The sequence below is a fragment of the Carlito syrichta genome, unplaced genomic scaffold (genome assembly GCF_000164805.1).
Source record: "Carlito syrichta isolate Samal-C Ts95f unplaced genomic scaffold, Tarsius_syrichta-2.0.1 Scaffold131961, whole genome shotgun sequence".
Lineage (NCBI taxonomy): Eukaryota > Metazoa > Chordata > Mammalia > Primates > Tarsiidae > Carlito > Carlito syrichta.
The window spans coordinates 45,344-60,534 of NW_007076057.1; the positions used below are offsets into that span (position 1 = coordinate 45,344).

General features: G+C 38.0%; 2 protein-coding genes across 4 annotated transcripts in view; both read left to right on the top strand.

The window, feature by feature from the left end:
• SPATA22 (spermatogenesis associated 22) overlaps nt 1-7,441 on the top strand; it is a 33,666-nt gene extending 26,225 nt beyond the window's left edge. For all 3 annotated transcript variants that reach the window (XM_008049323.1, XM_008049325.1, XM_008049324.2), the window contains 2 exons: nt 3,504-3,601; nt 7,106-7,441. In XM_008049323.1, coding sequence (XP_008047514.1) covers nt 3,504-3,601; nt 7,106-7,297 — 290 coding nt within the window. In that variant the 3' untranslated portion in view covers nt 7,298-7,441. The remainder of the gene's footprint in view (nt 1-3,503; nt 3,602-7,105) is intronic.
• A 5,615-nt stretch (nt 7,442-13,056) lies between these two features.
• Nucleotides 13,057-14,007, top strand: LOC103250734 (olfactory receptor-like protein DTMT). Its single transcript, XM_008049327.1, has one exon. It carries the CDS (start codon nt 13,057-13,059, stop codon nt 14,005-14,007), a length of 951 nt encoding a protein of 316 aa, XP_008047518.1.
• The last annotated feature ends 1,184 nt before the right edge of the window (nt 14,008-15,191 follow it).

A 15,191-nucleotide genomic window follows, 5' to 3' on the forward strand; every position in this document is an offset into this window, starting at 1 on the left:
TTAAAAAATACTTCAGTAATACCATTTGGACAGTGAGTTTTAATGTCTAACTAGTCCTTTTCCTACTAGGTAAAAAAGTCTTATATTTGCTATTCCCTGAAGTATATTCAAAGAGCTGCAGTTTTAATAATGTCCCTGTGGTAGACAGGATAATGACTCCCAAAGATGTCTGTGTTTTGATTCCCAAAACCTGTGAATATTACCTTATATGGCAAAAGGGACTTTGCAGATGTGATTGAATTAGGGATCTTGAAATGGAAAGATTATTTTGGATTATCTGGGTGGGCCTAATATAACCACAGGGTCCTTACAAAAGGGAAGCAGAAAGGTCAAAGTCAGAGAGACTGAAAGGCCTGCTGGCTTTGAAGATAGTGGAAGGGAGGCCATGAACCAAATAATGCAGCCATCTTCCAGAAGCTGAAAAAGTAAAGGAAAGGGTTTCTACCTTAGAACTTCCAAAAGGAACATAGCCCTGCTGATTCATTATAAACTTCTGACCTCCAAATGCTTTAGATAATGCTTTAGTGTTGTTTTAAATCTGCTGCTAAGTTTGTGGTAATTTGTTACAGCAGCAATAGGAAATGAATTCAACTTCCTCCTTCTCCTTTTGTCCTGTTATTTATATACATACACTTATATGTACATATAGATATTGATTTCTATCAGTGCACTTTCATGTGTTTAACTTTCACCTAAAAATGATTCCAGTTTCTCTCTTGTCACTATTAAAGACAAAATATTATTATATGAAGTGACATTGGGTTCAGCTAAGATGCAAACTTTGACTAAAGCAAACTGTATTAGTTTACTATTGCCGCATAACAAAGTTTTGGAAACTTAGTGGCTGAAAACAACATCCATTTCTTAAGTCCAAGTTCTGTAGGTCAGAAGCTACAGACTAGGTTCTATGCTTAGGGTATTACAAGACCAAAGTCAAGGTGCTGGCTGAACTGTGCTTTTATCTGGAGGCTCTGGGAAAGAATCTACTTCCAAATTCATTCAGTTGTTGACAGGATCTGGTTCCTTGTAATTGTAGAATTGTAGTCCTTGTTTCCTTTCTGGTTGTTGGCTTGGGAACCTCTCTCAGCTCCTTAAAGTCACTTAAATTCCTTCTCATATGGCTCCTCCATCTTTAATGCCAAAGGATTATACTTTATTATAATGTCTTTTCTAATTATGTGAGTACTTGAATGATCACCTCTGGTCCTTGACTTGAGTTATACTTCCATGCAACAGTTTTCTCTTCTGGACGTTATTGGTGGTGGCTACTTTTGTGCTCCTGAAAGAATATTATTATTATTAATTTATTGTATAAGCTGTTGGTTTTGTTCCATTTTTATTTTTGACTTTTTGGAGGTTTCCATGCCTCTCTCTGACCTTTGGAAGTTCCATCTGCTCTGCAAATAGCCCTTCTGTAAGCCCTACTCATTTTGCCTGAAGCATAGTTCTTAGCTGGTTGGTATTGCTGTTTCTACTCTGTGTTGAAACTTGACTTAACTTTTATTTTATTCAGTTCTTTTTCTTTTCTTTTTTATTTTAAAGATGTGGGGTACAATTCAGGGTTAGGCGCACAGATGTTCATTGTTTCCCTCAACTGCCAATCCCAGCCACCATGTTCTTACCAGCAACCATGTAACTGCAATATCAGATGCTATTCTATTTGGTTTTGGACAGAACCAGAATACTGTCAGAAGTAGAACATCTTGTTTTAAAGACCTTATATTCTATTGGACTTTTTACTAAATTACTTTTTCCTGTGATGCCTCTGGATCTTGTCTCATTTGAAAGTGGACATATTAAAAATAACTTAAGCCCATTAAAAGGACATGCTAGTTCCATTGATTTCCCTAAGTTCTCTTTGGTAACTTGTTCAGTTTCACTCCAGAAGAATTCTCTTAAAAATATCACAATAACTGATGTAAACAGCAATAGACATTCTCATCAAGAGATGAAGAGGGTCATATATATATTGATGGTTAGCTTTTTTTTTTTTTTTTGAGTTGGAGTCTCACTGTCGCCCATACTGGAGTGCAGTGGCTGCTCCCGGCCACCGCAGCCTCGAGCTGCTGGGCTCTGGCGATCCTTCCACCTCTGCCTTCCAAGTACCTGGAACTACAGGTGCACACTACCATGCTTGGCTAATTTTTTTTTATTTATTGTAGAGATGAGGTCTCCCCTGCCCAGGCGGGTCTCGAACCCGTGGGCTCAGGCAATCCACTCACCTCAGCCTCCCAAAGGCGTGAGATTACAGGCTGAGCCACTGAGCCTGGTTAGCTTTTATAGTGCTGAATAACTCTGAGTTCCCAGACTAGACTCTGAACTCATCAAGTGTAAAGACTTCATTTTATTCAACTTTAATGCCTAGTGTAGTGCTTGGTATACAAGAAGACTCTTTTAGTTGCAAGTGACAAAAAAGTCAACCTTAGCTGTTTAAACAATAATAGGGAATTATTCAAAGGACTGTAAAGTTGCCAGGTTTCTGACTTCAGGCAGTGCTTGATCCAGCTGCTTAAGAGATGGCACAGTGAATTCTCTCTTTCTATGTCCTGTCTCAGTGTTGACTTCATCCTGAAGCTCCATACTAAGTTCTCTCCAGCAGCTTCTGACTTTTCCCTTATGTTGGGAAGTTAATTATCAAAATTATCTAGACTACACATTCTTATACCACACTGTCACATTTTAGATAACTGTCTTCTGGTTGGTCTTTCCCAGAAGCTAGAAAATGTCTCTTTTCATATTATCATTTCTGACTGGGTAACATGCCCATTATTGAAACCTTACAAAATACACATGATTTTATATATATATATGTATATATAAAATTTACTATGCATATAATATAGTAAAGCATTACTAAAGTAAGCAAGCAAGTTATATATATATACATATGTATATATATATATATATATAGCATGTTGCACACCTTAAATGTATTCAATAAAAATAAATTAAAAGCGTAATTTGCTCAGTCATAAAATTTTAGTAAGTTGAAGAACCTGAGGTTAGACTGCGTGACTTCTGATTCTAATTCAATGTTTCTTTTTTCATCAAACTATGATGCTTGTTTGTAATACATGTATATTTTATTATTATATTGTAGACTGGTCTAGGGATTTAACCATTCTATAGAGCACGTTCTAAGGAAAAAGCCTCAGATGGCCAATTATTGTCAATTTTACAAACTTGACATATACTCTGTTTCTAAGTTGGGGAGGGCCAGAAATTTTGTTTATTTAATTTATTTTTAAATTTCATTTTATTATAGGAATGTGGAGTACAAGTGAGGATTAACTACATAAGTAGGCTGCATGCAAATTTTGTTTATTTTAGTACATAACTTTTGGAAATATTTTTCCTTCTTGAAATGTCTTCTTTATTACTGTATAAATAGAACTTTGAGAGGTTGGTGTGAGAACAGTTATTTAGGCATCAACTTCACTTTGCTAAATTTTATTTGCATTTTACCAGCATTGATTTTTTCCCCTTGTTTCAATGTTGCTTAGCTGTTCTCGATTCAGCTGTTACACCTGGTCCATATTACTCAAAGACTTTTCTTATGAGAGATGGAAAAAGCACACTGCCTTGTGTATTTTATGAAATCGTGAGTATTTTCAAAGTATTTTTTGCAAAGTCTATGTCAACAAAACAACCAGGCTATAATTCCATTTGCAATAGAAATTCTGTTAGTAGTTTATTACTTTCAGCATTTTGTTTGGTTTTAGTTCTGATATTAAAGTTGTTTATTTGTTTAACTATTATGGAGAGCCTACAATGTGCTAGGCACTGTGCTGGGTACAAGGGATATAAAATGGAATTTAAGCGGTAAATGGCTCATTCTCCCCCAAATTTTGTAATCTCAGGTAGAAAGATACATAAATGATACACTGTGGTATGATAAAAGGTATGTGCAGGTAAGAAGTAGGGCTGTGCAGGGTGCTATAAGGTAGATAGGAAGGTTGGGGCAGATCAGGGAAAGATTTTCAAAGAAAGTAGTAACTTATCCTAGATCTTTAAAGACTAATAAGACTCAATTGAGCCAAAGTGTATCGGGGAGAGGGAGAAGAATGCTTTCTAAGGTGAGGGAGCAGCATATGCAAAAACATGAAGCTAAGAGAGAGCCTAACTTGTTTGGTGAATTGCAGGTAGTTATGATTACTAAAGTGTAGAGCTGTTAAGGGATGAGGATAAGCATAGTACTTTTAAAATTGGGGAAAGGCAGAGAATGGACTGGGATATAAGGAAGAGGCTTGGTACAAGTAAAGCTGGAGATAACAAAGGAGGCTTTAGACCTTATAAAATCTACATACTTTGTAAAACAGTTTGTCCTTACTTCTAAAATGGGTTAGGGATAGGGTTAATGTTGGTTTTGAAATCAGACTTGGATTCCAGTGTTTATGCCACCATTTACTAGCTTTAAAATTTTTTTATTTTAGAATTGTGGGGTACAATTCAGGGTTAGGTATACAAATATTCATTGGGCAGGTACGCTTGTTGATGAGGTATGCCTACCCCTTCCCCAGGTAGATTTCAACTACTGTCAATCCCACCTCCCTGCCCCCTCTGCCCCCCACACTTTCCTGCTGCCTTTTCTTATAGTATTCTTATAGTAGTTGTTCATGGACCATTTATGAGTGAGAACATGTGATACTCAGTTCTCTGCTTCTGTGAAAGATCACTCAGTATTATAGACTCTGATTCCATCCAGGTTGCTCCAAAGTTCATGATTTTGATGAATTTCTACTTTGAAAGGTTGTTGTGGAGATTAAATGCTAAAACATGAATGTACAGTGCATGATACATTGCAGATGATCAAGAAATATGAATTGTCATGTTAATTTCTATATCTTGAGTGCTTATTATTTTTTCCAAGTCTGATGAAAAACTTTGTTATTGAAAAATAACATATAGAGAAAAGTATAAAAATCATAACTGTACAGTTCTATGAAGTATGAAAGTAAATGATACCCAGATTACGAAGTAGAACTTTGCCATCATCCCTGAAACCCTTTGTGCCTCCTCCCATTGACTACCTCCTATTTTCTACCTAAAAGTTACCACTATCCTGACTTTTTTTTTTTTTTTGAGTTGGAGTCTCACTCTGTCGCCCAGACTGGAGTGCAGTGGCCGCTCCCGGTCACTGCAGCCTTGACCTGCTGGGCTCCGGCGATCCTTCTGCCTCAGTCTTCCGAGTAGCCAGAATTACAGGCATGCGCTACCACGCCTGGCTGATTTTTTGATTTATTGTAGAGATGAGGTCTCGCTGCCCAGGTGGGTCTCGAACCCGCGGGTTCAGGCAATCCACTCACCTCAGCCTCCCAAGGCGTGGGATTACAGGCTGAGCCACCGAGCCCGGCTTATCCTGACTTTTAATGTCATCAATTTTGCCTGTATTTGAGCTTTATATACATAGTATCATACAGTATGTCTTTTAATAGTTTCCCTCACTTGACAAAATGTAAGATTCATCTATGTTGTTGCATGTAGCTATAGTTAACTCATTTATATTGCTATGCTATGCCAAACAGTTTTCCAAATGGTTGTATCCATTTAAAACTCACAAGTAAGCCGGGCTCAGTGGCTCAGCCTGTAATCCCGGACCTTTGGGAGGCTGAGGTGAGTGGATTGCCTGAACCCGCGGGTTCGAGACCCACCTGGGCAGCGAGACCTCATCTCTACAATAAAGAAAAAAAAAATCACCTGGGCGTGGTAGCGCACGCCTGTAATTCCGGCTACTCCGAAGGCTGAGGTGGAAGGATCACTGAAGCTCAGCAGGTCGAGGCTGGCAGTGGCCGGGAGCGGCCACCGCACCCGAGTCTGGGTGACAGAGAAAGACTCCAACTCAACAAACAAACAAACAAACAAACAACAACAACAAAAACCCTCACAAGTAGTATAGGAGAGTTGTGATTTCTTTGTATTCTTACCAACACTTAGTATTGTCAGTCTTTTTTTCTATAGTCATTTTGGTGGGTAAGTTTAGTGTTATCTTATTTCTGTACAATTTTCTGGTGAATAATGGGGTCAAGTACCTTTTCATATGCCATTTAGGTATCTTCTTTTATAAAGTCTGTTCAGGTGTCTTCTTTTTTCTTCTGAGTTATTTGTTTTTTTCTTATTGATTTATAGATTTTTAAAAAAGCTATTCTGGGTACAAGTCTTTTGTTCATTTTGTGTATTACAAATATTGTCTCATACTCTGTGGTTTGCCTTTTTACCGTTAATGGTGGCTTTTGATAAACAGAAGTTTTTCATTTTAATATTGTCCTTTTATCAGTCATAAGTCTTTCCCCTTTATAATTAGTGCTTTTTTGATCTCTTATGAAAGCAATTTCATAATGCTTTAATTTTATGCATGATTGAGAGGATATAGAGATTGCTGATCTTTTTCTGGTTTACTAGTCCCTTTAAAGGTATAGCCCTTTTGGATGCCAATCTTAAACCTGGGTAGGACTGAGAGTGGGGATGGGGGGAGTTACTAAAATCTTTTTTCCTTGGGGACCTCAGACTACATTTTTTTGTTTCCCACCTATATGAGTCTGTCAAAAGCTCTCCTCAGTTTCTTAGACTCTCAACTGCCTTTCTGTGATTTGCAGATATCTTGGGAAACCACCCTCAAGTCAGGCCCCATTCTCAACTTTCATACTCTCCCAGATGTTGTCTCTGTAATTCCTCACTGTCTTGATATTTCTCTGATGCCTACAAATAGATTTTTAACAAATTTTTTCCTCCAGCTATTCTAATTGTTCTCAGCTGGAGAGTTGTTTTGAACCACCTAGTGCCATCTACTGAAAGTAGAACTCTGGCAATCTGATTAAAAGTGGATAATTTATGTGCCATTACATTGGGAATTATTCAGTCTTTTAAGAAGCAACTTAAGCTTACTAGCTTGTATGAAGCCCTATTCAAGTGAAGGTCTTTCATCTGACAGAACACCCATATATGCCTAGCTATCATATAGCCTTATCAACAATAAGGTCCTTACTAGGTGAGGGAATTATAGTTTTTGGGGTGATGCATATCTAGTTGATCATATTATTAGCTTAAAAAAGCTGAAATTCAGATGAAGTAATAAATAACCATTTGATATTTATTTTTTGAAAAACAGGATCGTGAACTTCCAAGACTGATTAGAGGCCGAGTTCATAGGTGTGTTGGCAACTATGACCAGAAAAAGAACATTTTCAGATGTGTTTCTGTCAGACCAGCATCTGCTTCAGAACAGAAATCGTTCCAAGCATTTGTTAAAATTGCAGATGTTGAGATGCAGTATTATACTAATGCAATGAATGAAGCTTAATTGGTGATAAAAGGAAGTTTACATAGTATAAATTGCAGCATTTTTCTGTTAATGCTTAATTTACCATCTCCATAGTTTTATAGTTATTGTTTTTCTGTATTTCATTTATTCAATTAAAATATTTAAATATTTTAAATGTGGAAAGAGTTTTTGAAAAATAATTTTACTGTTTTTATTAAAGTGATACATTTGCTGAAATTCCACAACCGTGCCAGATAAAAATGCTTGATATAACAGAAACAAATAATATTTCTTTAATATAGGATAATAATACATATGAGTTAACCCATAAACCAGCATTAGGCTTAAGGGGAAATACAGGAGGCATTCCCATTATCAGGAATAAGACTAGGGTGCCCACTACCAGTACTGTTATTAAGCATTGTTCTGGAACCGCTAGTCTGTGCAGTTCATTTAATTACTTCAAGTATTTAATGAAAATCTACTCTGTGCCAAGTACTTTTGCAAGTGTAGAAGTCAAAGCAGTTCACAAAGAAACAAAAATTAGGAGTGCCAGAAAGATTGGTGTATTCTCTTATAGAATATAGTATGTGATTTGGACCAGGAAGCCATATATGATGTTATTTATCCCTTAGCCATGATTCGTGAGGTTGGAAATCAAGGGATGGTAGCATGATTGACTTTTCTCATTATTGAACCAAATAATATACTCACAGAATTTTTGCTTCCCACTCCCACAATTTTGGACTCTACTGATTTACAAATCTCATTTTCTATCATTACCTGGGGTACCCAAAAAACAGAGACTAAGACAAAGTATTATTTGCAAGTAGACTATTTGAGAATTTTATCTCATGGGGAGAAGTGAGGGATACAGGGATGTTAAATAGAAAAGAAGAGAGACCCAATAGTAGGGTGGCTTATTGAGTCAGTGACCACTAGGAGTGACTAAGACATCTATCCATCAGCTCCTAGCTCCTGTATTTAAGGGTTGACGCATATGACACTAACTCCCTTGCACTTTGAAGTTTTGTGTGTATTAGTGTTGAGCTGGTTTTCCATGATAGTCCACTTCATGAAATTAGAGAAGCCTTTTGGCAGGACACAAGAAGCAGGTGGACCAGGCCTAAGGTAATACTGTCAGGCTAAATCTGTAGGAAGCTGACTGAAGTCTGTACAGAATTGATGACTGCAACTGTGGCTGGAATGCGATGATGGCTGAGAGAATTTGAAGTGGTGAAGAAGTATCTGATACAATTCCCAAGGCCAGAATGTTTCTACCAGAAATGCTTCTATTTTACTGAAAGTTGAGTTGCCACTTGGCAGTTTTGGGCTCTTTATGTCACTGAGCCAATAGACAAAAAAGGGAGTTGCTGTAATTCTTGAGGTAATTCAATTCTAGTTAACAATGGAAAATTGTGTTTCTATACAATGAGGAAAGGAAAGACCATCCTGGATATGCAGGAGATTCTTTTGTAAAAGTTAATGCAACCCAATAGAGGATTCAGACTCCCAAGGAATGAAGGTTGAATCTAGCTGACATGATGAAAAAGGGAACATGGAATAGGTGTGGAAGAAGTTATAAATGTCAATTGTGCTCTTGTGATCCATTGCAAGGTAAGGAAAAACTAGCACTTGGAGGTAATCTGACATGTGTAGAGTAGTAGGGATAATGGTGGTGCCTGGATGTTATTAAGGTTTTTCTAGAGATGTAAGGAGTAGAAGGAGAAGTAACTCTAAGGATTACAAATCTGAATTTCTTTTTATTTTGTTGATTTTTATTTTAAATAGGTGGGGTACATTTCAGGATTATGTATACAAATGTTCATTATGCAGGTACCCTTGTTGATGAGGTGTGCCTCCCCCTCCCCTGGCAGTTTCCCACTACTGCCAATCCCTTTCTTATAGTAGTACTATAGTTGTTCAAGGTTCGCTTATGAGTGAGAACATGTGATACTTGGCTCTTTGTTTCTGTGATAGATCACTCAGTATTATAGCCTTTAAGTCCATCCAAGTTGCTGCGAGGTTCATAATTTTGTCCTTCTTTGTGGCTGCGTAATATTCCATTGCATACATGCACCACATTTTAAAAATCCAGTCCTCTTTTGATGGGCAGCACAGTTGGTGCCATGTTTTTGCTATTGTAAAATAAACATGCATGTATAGGTATCTTTTTCATATAGTGATTTGAGTTCCCAGTAGGAGGATTGTGGGGTCATATAGGAGGTCGATTTTTAGATCTTTTAGGAATTGTCACACTGTTTTCCACAGAGGCTGTACTAGTTGAATTTCTTTTCCTGTCTTGGCCTGAGGGAGAATTGAACATGATCTTGGAGAGTTCATCTTTTCTTTTATTGTCCTTTCTGTTTGTCTGCATATGGTTGGGTCATAGAAGTCTGATCCTTGTTGACTGTAGTTTTTCTCTCTTCTAGGGCTTGTTTACAGGGAGTGGATTGTAGTGAGAGATTCTGCCACTTGGAAATCTTTCCAAAGCATATGTCTTTCCATAATGGTACTCTATTCAAAGACCACTGATGGCTTCTTGTTTTCCACAGGATAAAGCCTGCTCTCTTACAACCTTAAGATACTTAAGAAGATACAGTCTGGTCTCTGCTTGCTTTTATGGTTTATCCAACCATTCCTCACTTGACACTTCTCAAAATGTAGGCTCCAGCTACACAGGACTACTGTCCATTCCCTACACAGGCAGTGATTAAGTATCCATCCATGAGTGTCTCTCCATCTGCATGATCCCCCAAAGTATAGTCAGATGTCATCAGTGACCATAATCAGTCACCGCTGTGGGACTCTTACTTTTTCCTAGAGAGAACCTAGTTACTTTGTCATTAATGAGTTCCTCCAGGATCTAGACTCCTCTGGGATGCAGAGCCCTGCTAGTACAGGGATAGGTAGAAGGGGAGATGTGAAAAGGACAGGTACACCCATAGGTGACAACTACAAAAGCTGTTTCTTCATGTACTTCTAATGGATAAAGAGGAGCAGGCTTTTGGGTCAGGGTCCTCAGACACACTAGGTAGGTTGGGCAGGAGGGTAAATAAGCTGGTGCCTTAATACCCCTTCAACCTGAAGGTTTTGATTTCCCTGATTGTGTGATGCTCTATAGAATAGTTTTCTGGGTATGTTAACTTTCTTTTTCTCCACCTCTCTGCCTTTCAAGACTTTGCCATGCTGCATAAATATTTTGATTAATGTTCACCACTTAAAATCTTATTATTAATGATAGTGTTCATTAGTATTACTATACAGTATAATCTTACAAGCTTGTTGTTTCAACAGTGACATCTCTGTGAGATAGGTATTTAATATAGAGGTTCCTAACTCCTAGCAATATATTTGAATTATTGAAGGTGCTTACTTTAGGTCCCCTCCCAGATATTCTGATTACCCTGATTACATTTATTGGGGAACAGTACAGTAATTTGTATTTTACAAATGTATGTCTTTACTATACAAAATGTTGTACACAGAACAGAAGTGATATCACCAAATATAAAATTTGAACTTTCAAAATATAGAATATTAGGCCCCATACTAAACTTACTGAATCAAAATCAGCATTTAACCAGTCCACTAGGTAGTTCATATGTAAATCAAATTTTTAGAAGTAGTGACATTTGTGATTCTTATGTGCAGTTCAGACTGAAAACTGTGTGTTTTCCAGGTAAAGAAGACAAGCGACTCACTAGTCAGTGGCAGCACCTTCAAGTGCTGTCTCTTGGGTGTGCTATTCCTAATAAGACCCTTGACACCAGAGATGGATCCCACTCATTTCCTAGGGAAGCAAAATTCTGAGAAAACAGGCGTGTTGAACTTTACTGGATGCATTTCCCTACTGCAACACTAGCACATCATGTCCAAATGTAAAAAAACGATTAATGTGACTAGATTAAGTAGCATCAGCATGACAAAAATCTCAGCAGTTAGAACCAGTTATGTCTCCTTAGGGAAGGATTTTCCCATATGTGTTAACATCCCTCTTCAACTTTCTCAGCTCTGAGCCACTCTGAAGTATGGATAGCTGGAGAATAACTGGAGTAAGGTTTTAAGGCTAGAAATTATTTCTTTTTCCCTCAAATTACTAAAATTCTCTATCAGATGTATTTTTTTCATATCAATATCACCGAGTCATGTGGATATCAATAAAGGAACAAAGTAACAACATGGGCATACATAGTGGACTATTTGTTTAGGATAAAGAGTAGTGTGGCTGGATGGTGTAATATTTTACATGGATCTGAAGTTACATCTAGGACTTTTTCTGCAAAATGTCAAGAGTTAGTGCTAAATAGTTAAAGCTAGTGAGTTCTTATTCTGTGATGATTTAGTAGGAGTAGGTATTCTAATTTCAATGGGAGTTTGCTACCTTTAAAGTTTGAAGAATATGTGTCTCAGCCTGAAGGACAGCCAACAAATACAAGTGAAACGACCACATCTAGGTACCATCCCAGGTGCTGGCTCTGCTACAGTCATGAAAGCATTCATGCCCCTTTTTGTATGGAGTTTACTATCTGTTAGGGAAATCAGTTATTAACTAGTAATCAAGGGCATTGAGTGTTATTGGATGAGTATGTTGTAGAAACATAGCAGCAAGTCTCATGTGGTCCACAGAGACAGAGAAGGTTTAGCTGAGTCAGGGACATATACCTGAAGGATAAGAGAGTATAAGCCAGGTGAAGAGGGGGCAGAGGGAAGAAGATGTTAGGCAGGAGAAATAGCAAGTCTAGAAATAAGAAATTATGACATAAATCCAGCATTGCTGGAGAGTGGGATGCAAGAGTCATTGTTGAGCCAGATGAGGCTTAGCAGGTAGGCACATCTCAGGTAATATCAATAAAATAACATTTGTGTCTTTGAGATAAATTTTGCCTTTATCTCAGGAGCACTGAGACTCTATGATGACTCTAAGGAAATGATGAGCCGTATTTTATCTTAGAATGCTACCATGTGAAGGGATTGAAGGAAAGTGAACATAGAAGCTGGGTGATGAATTAACAGGATGTTCCAATAGTCCAGACAAAGTAAGATGTCAGCCTGGTCCAGGCTGTTGGATAAACAGTGGATGAATTAGAAAGAGAATGAAGTACAGAATCTATATAACTTGCTAGATTAGATATTGATGCTGAGAGAAATAAATGAATGAAAGAAAACTCTCAGGTTTCCAACTTGTGCCTGGATAACTTTTACTGAGATATGAGGGACTAGAGGAGTGGATTGGGAGAGGGAAGAGTGAGATCATGAGTTTCATTTGGGATCTGTTGAGCTGAACGTAGTCGAGATATATCCATGGGGAGATACTCAGGAAGCGATTGGTAATACAGTACTGAAGATGATAGTGAGGTTTACGCATGAGGTTTAGACTGTAATCGATGCTGTGGGAATAGGTGAATTCTTTCAAGGCTGTATCTGTAGAATTATAAGAGAACAGGGTTTGGGAAAAAGCCTCAGGAAGCACCCAAATATAAGATACAGTTGGAAAATAAACCAGTTACATTTATTCAGTATGAATGACCAGGATGTGTCAGGAAGTCAGTGTGATTACACGGAAACTAGCATATGAGAGTGTTTTAGAAGGGAGGCAAGAGGATTGTTACATCTAATGAGAAGTGAAGGTGGCTTGGATGTAGTGCTGTAGCATATTTCTGATGATAGAGATTGTCGTTTTGGTTATGGTGAAATCAATTACTAAAGGACACCTAATGACCATAGGAATATGGTTATTTTTACTCAGATTTTTAAGGCACCCTATTATTTTCTCTTAAAGATATTGGAGACAGAGCATGACAGGAAGGAACCAAACTGTCATCTCAGAGTTCTTCCTCCTGGGCCTGCCCATCCACCCAGGGCAGCAAAACCTGTTCTACGCCCTGTTTCTGGCCATGTATCTTACCACTGTCTTGGGGAACCTCCTCATCATCATCCTCATTCGACTGGACTACAACCTTCACACGCCCATGTATTTGTTTCTCAGCAACTTGTCTTTCTCTGACCTCTGCTTTTCCTCTGTCACAATGCCCAAATTGTTGCAGATCATGCAGAGCCAAGACCTATCCATTCCCTACACAGGCTGTCTGACCCAAATGTACTTCTTCCTGTTTTTTGCAGATCTGGAGAGCTTTCTCCTTGTGGTCATGGCCTATGACCGCTATGTGGCCATCTGTTTCCCTCTGCACTACATCACCATCATGAGACCCAAGCTCTGTCTCTCCCTGGTGGTGCTGTCCTGGGTTCTGACCATGTTACATGCCATGTTACATACTTTGCTCATGGCCAGATTATATTTTTGTGTAGACAATGTGATTCCTCATTTTTTCTGTGATACGTCTGCTCTGCTGAAGCTGGCCTGCTCTGATACTCAAGTTAATGAGTTGGTGGTATTTATCATGGGAGGCCTCATCCTCGTTATCCCATTCCTACTTATCATCGTGTCCTATGTGCGAATTGTGTCCTCCATCCTCAGAGTCCCTTCTGCTAGTGGTATCCGTAAGGCCTTCTCCACCTGTGGCTCCCACCTCTCTGTGGTGTCACTATTCTATGGGACTGTTATTGGCCTCTACTTATGCCCATCAGCAAGTAATTCTACTCTGAAGGAGACTGTCATGGCTATGATGTACACTGTGGTGACCCCCATGCTGAACCCCTTCATCTACAGCTTGAGGAACAGAGACATGAAGGGAGCCTTGCAAAGAGTCATTTGTAAAAGGAAAATTCCTTTCTCTCTCTGGTGTTAACACTGGGATTCTTACATAATTTTATCTAGTAGATACATTGACACTAGTATTTGAATATTATTCCAGACCTCCTTTTTTCCCCAAATGAAACTTTCTGTTTAAATGAAATATACATAGTTGACTAATATGTAAAACAGCTGAAGTGGAGATGCATAGTTGAACCAGGAAGGGGTTCTCAGTGTCTTGCTAGGAAGGCTTTCCTCTTGGCTAATACCAGGTGACACCAAGGATGTATAATTTAAAACTTTTAAATTGAAATTTATGTATTTAGCTGTTAAACCACTAATTTGAGATGTATTCTTTCTTTAAAACTATAACTTTGCTTTAAATGATACTCTATCCTCCCATGTCAATACTAGCACCCAAACATTTCAGTCTCCTGCTCCTCTGCTAAACTAAACTTTTTATTGTCGAATAAAAACTATTTGCCTATGTCTTCCTGAACAAGTGTCACATCAGTCTGACGCTTAACATTTTTTCTTTCCTTAATTTTCATGTCTGCATTGTCTTTTTCTTAAAACTTGGCCTAAGCCTAAAATAAACTTTACATTTACTTTGCTACAATAGTTTAGTTTCTCTTTACCTGGGAGCTAACTCATACGTTGGGCTCTAAAAGTTATTTCTTCAAACATGGGGAAGGCATCTAGAGTCTGCATAGGAACCTCACTCATTCATTTTTAAATTTTAGTCATTTTTATTATTGATTTTAAAAAGTGACATAATAATTTACATATTTATAGGGTACAGTGTGATATTTTGACACAAGTATACAATGTATAATAACCAAATCAGGAAAATTAGCATATCTGTCATTTCAAACTTTTATCATGTCTTAGTGTTGAGAACATTCAAAATCTCTTCTAGTATTTGAAAAAAATGCAAGAAATTATTGTTTACTCATCCTACAGCGTTATAGAACACTAGGACTTATTCTTCCTATCTTGCTACTGTATATTTATTAACTAGCCTGTTCCTATCCCCTTCCTCCCTTCTCTTTTCAGCTCCTAGTAAGCAATATTTTACTCTATACTCCCATGCCATCAAGTGTTTTTGTTTTTGTTTTTAATTTTAAAGATGTGGGGTACAATTCAGGATTGGGTATGCAAACGTTGATTATGCAGGTACCCTTGTTGATGAGGTGTGCCCCTCCCTCCCCTAGCAGTTTCCCTCAGCTGCCAATCCCA